General features: G+C 53.6%; 1 protein-coding gene across 1 annotated transcript in view; it reads left to right on the top strand.

Moving 5' to 3' along the window:
* The window catches only part of LAMP5 (lysosomal associated membrane protein family member 5), a 10,559-nt gene that overhangs the window by 912 nt on the left and 4,078 nt on the right, over positions 1-5,569 (top strand). The window contains exons 2-5 of the mRNA XM_031058272.1: positions 3-175; positions 360-491; positions 564-669; positions 2,049-2,237. Of these exons, the coding sequence (XP_030914132.1) occupies positions 3-175; positions 360-491; positions 564-669; positions 2,049-2,237 (600 nt within the window). The remainder of the gene's footprint in view (positions 1-2; positions 176-359; positions 492-563; positions 670-2,048; positions 2,238-5,569) is intronic.

Here is a 5,569-nt window from a genome sequence, read left to right as displayed (position 1 = left end):
AGCCGCCGCGGCTCGCTTGGCCGCCGAGCAAGAAGTTGAAAACCTCTCCGGGCTCTCCCCTAACCCCGAGAAGGACATCTTCGTGGTGCGGGAAAACCGGACGACGTGTCTCATGGCCGAATTCGCCGCCAAGTTCATCGTCCCCTACGACGTGTGGGCCAGCAATTATGTGGATGTGAGTGGGGTCGGGGGCGGCCCGGGGGTCCGGGGCTCCGGCAGGACCGGGGATGGCAGGGGGCACACACACATGCACACATCTGCCGCTACTTTCGGAAAGTCCTTTATTCCCTCCGAAGATTTTCCGCTGGGGCAGGGGGGGACTCGGGGGTCGCCCCGCTGAGCCCCGCTCCCTTTTGCAGCTGATCACGGAGCAAGCCGATATCCCGCTGTCGCGGGGCGCCGAGATGAAGGGCAAGTGCGGCACGAACGAGTCGGAGCTGGAGCTCTCGTGGCTGGACCAAGCGTACACCCTCAAACTCTCCTTCCTGAAGGTACGGGCACGCCGGGAGCCGGGCCGGGGGCGCGGCGGCTCCGCGGGGTCCTCACCGGCCCTGTCTCGGCAGGAGGGGCACAACACGTCCCGGGGCCCCGAGGCGTCCTGGAAGCTCAGCCGGATCCAGTTCACCTACGACACCTCCGAGCGCACCTACTTCAAGGATGCCGTCAGCCGTAAGCGCCCGGTCTCGGGGATTAAGGGAGATCCCGGCGGGTGGGCGGGCGCGGGGAGCGGGGAGCGCTGAGCGGGCTGCTCCTAAATGTAGTTTACGGCAAACAGGAAACCCCAAATCCTCCCGACAAAGCCGGGACCAGCTGCCGGCTTTAAACCGCATGTTTTAATGTTTTTTTCCTCCGCTGTTTTTTTTTTCCCCTTGTTTTTAATCACCGCGGTTGGCGGGGGAGGGAGAGCCCAGCTCTGCCCGTTTGCAGCGCTGTCCTGTGGTACTCAGGGCCCGAGGGGTGGGACAGGGAGACACCTGGGCTGGAAAAACTTGTCTCCTTTCCTGTGGGGAGATTGTTTTTGAGGTTAATCCCGCTGATGGTTGAATAGGTGGGAAAGCAGCAGTTCCCCGGGATACCCGAGATTGACATTAGTGTCGTACCCCCACACACCTCCGCACCCAGCAGCCTCCTCTTTTCTCACTGGGTTTCCATTCTTTTGGCTTTCATTTGGTTTTTATTTCATTTCGGCTCAGAAATGTGTTGTCTTGAATTGAAAAATGAAATATTGTTACTTGCAAATAGTTCTCCCTCAGGATTTTCCAGCTCCAGTGAAAAGGGCGTTTAGAGTTGTTGCCATAAGACATGCTGGTTTTGGGGCTGTTTTCCCACTGTTTGAGTCCCCAAAGCACGGAGCCGGCCGTGCCGCATCAGCCCCTGCCCGTGTGAAGCACTGATTGCCTTTTTGTGCTGCCCGAGGGGAACAAAGGGCTGCAGAAAGCAGGAGGTGGAAGATACCCCTCGTTCCACCTGGCTCAGCTGCAGCGGCCTTCGCTTGCCAAACAAGCTCGGTGTGATGGGAAAATATTTTCTCTAATTTATACTTGTGTGAAACGGCCCCGTTGTGTTTTCAGGAAGGCTTTGTGGCCTGTCCTGCTTTGCGGGGTGGTCCCCAATGGCACTGCTCCAGCCTACCTGGATTCAGAGCCCAGGTGCAGCCTCAGAAATGGGCGTTCCCCAGCTGTGGGGAGCACAGCCACGGTGCCGGGCTGCACCCCGAGTGTCTGCGAGCGGGAACCATTTCACGTTAGGGACTCCAGGCGCTGTGACAGGAGCGGAGCTGGCGGCAGCGGGGCCAGCTCTGCGCTTTGTGGAGCTGCTCCGTGTGCTGGAACTGTGTTCCCGCTTGCGGGAGCCCATCCCGGTGCGGGGGCTGCCCTGGCTGTGTGGGGTGTCCCACCAAAGCGGGGTCCCACCCCGGGAGGACCCTCCGGAGCAGCAGGGCGCTGCTGCCGCATTGCGCCCCGGCCGTGTCACGCACGTTCGGTTCGTTGCCTCTGTTCGTGCGGCCCCTCGGCGCCGGGCCTGACCCGTGTGTGTCCCCTGGGCAGCCGGGAAGCACACGGCCAGCTCGCACCGGCTCTCGGCCCTGGTGACCCCTGCCGGGCGGTCCTACGAGTGCCAGGCGCAGCAGACCATCTCCCTCGTCTCCAGCGACCACCAGAAGTCCGTGCAGCTCCTGCTGTCGGAAGTGCGGCTCCAGCCCTTCGACATCCCCGCGGATTTTGTCTTCAGTGAAGGTAAGGAGCAGGCAGAGGCACGTCCCGCATCCCCGAGGTGCTGGTGCTGTCACAGCCTTTGGGGATGTTGCAATCTACTGAAGGAATTTGGGTCCCACCTCTTCCAGGACCACCTTCCCCTCACTGCAGCCTGTTACCAGTGCTCTCTGCAGTCCCTCCAACCCATTCCTTGCCTCTGTGATCCCCCAAAAGGCTTTACAAATTCAGCCCAGCAGCCAAAACATGGGCTATCGTTGTGTGTATGTTGGCTTTTGTAAGTATTTATAGAATCAGATTGCCAGCTAGCCCCAATGCAGCATTGCTGGGGAGCCCTGCAAGGCTGAGGTGTCTCCTCTGCAGCACAAAAATGCTTCAGCACAGCCCCAGGGGCTCCTTAGGGCTGCTGCACGCTGGGGAAGCTTGGGGCTGCAGTGGCAGGGGAGGCTGGGGGTGCACGTTCCTGGCTCCAGCTTGGTTAATGCCCTTGGTGAGGGGGAAGGAAGCGAAATAGGGACCTCAGTGAGGCTCCTTGAGCACCAAACACACGGGATGCCATTCTGCTTCTGGGATTCCTTAACATCCATGGTGGAGAAAGGAAAACCTGAGTTAAAACATGCTCTTTGTATCAAAGGGTTGCACTGGAGCCTGCAGCAATGCTGCCATGGGACAGGATTCCTGCAGTCTCAGGCTCCTTTATCCCAAGGAATCCACGGTGCTCCTCCTCCCTGGCTCCCCCTTGGCTTTCCCATCAGGCTGAATGAGGCAGTGTAGCCGTACCTGGATTAGAGCAGACCAGTCCCATCTCATAGGGCTGCCTTAGCACTAAAATGAGTTAAGCCCGTTATTGTAACCAGGTGCAAACAAAATGTGTAATGGCCAACTCTTTTAATAATGAGTTAGCAAATGGTGGTATTCAAGCCTAGCATTAAAACCGTGGAGCTTTATTATTTTGCATGTGGGAAATGCTTTGGAACACAATGAAAGCCCAGCACTGACTGCAGAGCTGAGTGGTTGCACTCACGACTCACGTCCTCTCACCGATGTTGTAAATTCGTGCTGCTGCATGTGCTGGCAGAGCTCTGCCTGGCTGAATTACTCACAGCAAGGCCAGTGTAATACTGAGTTGGTTTTATCCGTGGGCAGGGTGTTTTTGTATCAAAGTAGTACCACATTTTTCTTAGATTTACATGGAGAAAAAAGTAGAACTTAATAGTTTGCTGTAATTTTTTTTGTTGGCGTAGCTTTACCCTCTTTTTCCTCCTGTGGATCCAGGATTCCTGCGCTCAGGGTTAGGCTGGGCAGACCTTGGGGGCTGAGAACAGCGTGTTTAAAATATGCAAGGCTGTATCTTGGTGATACCAAACCCATGAAGTCCTAGAGCTCCCAGTTAAAACAACCAAACTTGGGGCTCACTGCCAAAGGAATCTTCCTGCTGTTTTCATGATATGCTCATTCGTGTCAGGCAGCAATTTTGTTTCTATTTTGTTTTCTCCTTTGTTGCTGTAGTTTGGTGGGCTTTTCTTTTCTCCAGCACACAAAGACATGATGTTGCTTTAGCAATCTTTAAACACATGGAGGGAATTCCTCCTCTGGAGGACAGCATGGCTTCTCTCTTTGTCAAGCTCAATGGGGTTTTCTGTAGTTGCTGCTCTCATTATTTAATTACACTCCTTTTTGTTGAATTCCACTGGAAGTTGAGCAGCAGAGAGCACCTGGAGGGGTGGTCAGAGGGGCTGGGAGGTGATTTATCAATGGAGCTCCATCCTGGGCACTGCTGCTCTCCCAGCGCCGCGTTCCCTCCAGCCCGGCGCGTCCTCGGCACACACATGGCAGAGCAGCATCCTTTGTGGGGTCTGAGAACCACTGCCAATCTCAAATTACAGTAATTAGCCTTCTCCTTCTTGCTTCATTAATTTCCCATTAGGTAAAATTCCTATTAATTATGAACAAGCTACAGAACATTTTAAAATATTTTGGAGGAGAGAAAGAGACCTGCTAGAGCGGAAGAATCACCAAGACACAGGAGGGTCGGGTCTCTTTTTCCACAAAGAAATGGGGGAAAGGTTTCTTCATTAGTCCTGACACTGTCCTGGCAGGGATAGGTTAATAGGCTTGTAGGGAATGATTGCATTGTCTTTGGTTTTTTGGAATGCTTAAATTCATGTGCTAGAGTATTTTTTTTTTTTTGAGACACTGCTTCCAACCTTCACAAATCCACATTTATTTATTTATTTAAATTTTTATTTTTCAATAGAGAAGCAGCAGAAATTTTTTTCATTCAGAGTTCGTTAATTCTTTTTTTAATAGGGAAAATGTGTGTACATTTTTCAGCTTAGAAGATGAGTAAAATGAGAGCTGGATCAAGAGGGTGGGAAAATATTTAAACTGATGGAAGAACCCCAGAGAAAGTGTCAGCTCTTTTGATTTTATATCTAAAAATTCGAATATAAAGCAATATGATGAAAAATAGCAATACAAAGGGATACAACAGCTGATAATCAGGGACTGGGATCCTGGGGTGGGTCAGAGGGAGCTGCGACCTCCCACTTGAGGGCCACATTTTCTCAAGGGTCCTTTGCTCCAAGGTATGCAGCTGCTTTTTGAGAAGCACCTGATCCTTCTTTCTTTAATTTTTTTAAGTGTTTACTTACAAACTCCCATCTCAAAATCCCAAAACCCAGGATGTCATGCCGGACACAGCTGGGCTGTTTTCCCCCCCTTGGGATGATCCCTGTGCCGATGCTCGGGCTGGCGCTGGTGCCTGCGGGAGGGGGCTGTGCCTTCTGCCGGGTTGTTTGCCGCGTGTGCTCCGCAGGAGGATTCTGGAAGGGGAAAATGGGCTCTTAGGTGGTTGCACAGCCCCTACTGGAATTGGGCGAGCGCTCACCATAGAAACCGTGGCAGTACGTGAGCCTGGGAGGAGGCACAGCACAAAGGAGCAGTGAGGAATGCACCTCGACACCTCCTTTGTATCCCTCTGCAGTGGGTGTTGCCCGGGGCAGGGACCGGGGGTGGCACCACCCTGCCAGAGGGGTGACCCTGCTGTGTTTGGGGTGCAGCAGAGCTCCCAGCATCGCCCCAACTTCCTCCTTATTGCCAGGGACCTGCTGGCTTCGCTGGACTGAGGGTAACCCCAGCAACTGGGAAATGCTGAGATCCTGTGACCTGGAGTGAAATACTGGGGAAAATTTGACAGAAGGGGCTGTTTTCCTGCAGGGTCATTAATTCTGAAATTGTAGCTGTTCCCAGTGCAGTGGTTCTCTGTTTGTCAAGCATCAACCTACCCATACTTGAGGGGGTTGAACACCCAAATTTTCCTGCCATGGACTTTATGCAAACCCTTCTCTCTTCCT

Source organism: Geospiza fortis, unplaced genomic scaffold (assembly GCF_000277835.1).
Source record: "Geospiza fortis unplaced genomic scaffold, GeoFor_1.0 scaffold275, whole genome shotgun sequence".
Lineage (NCBI taxonomy): Eukaryota > Metazoa > Chordata > Aves > Passeriformes > Thraupidae > Geospiza > Geospiza fortis.
This window is presented reverse-complemented; position numbering and strand designations above follow the sequence as displayed.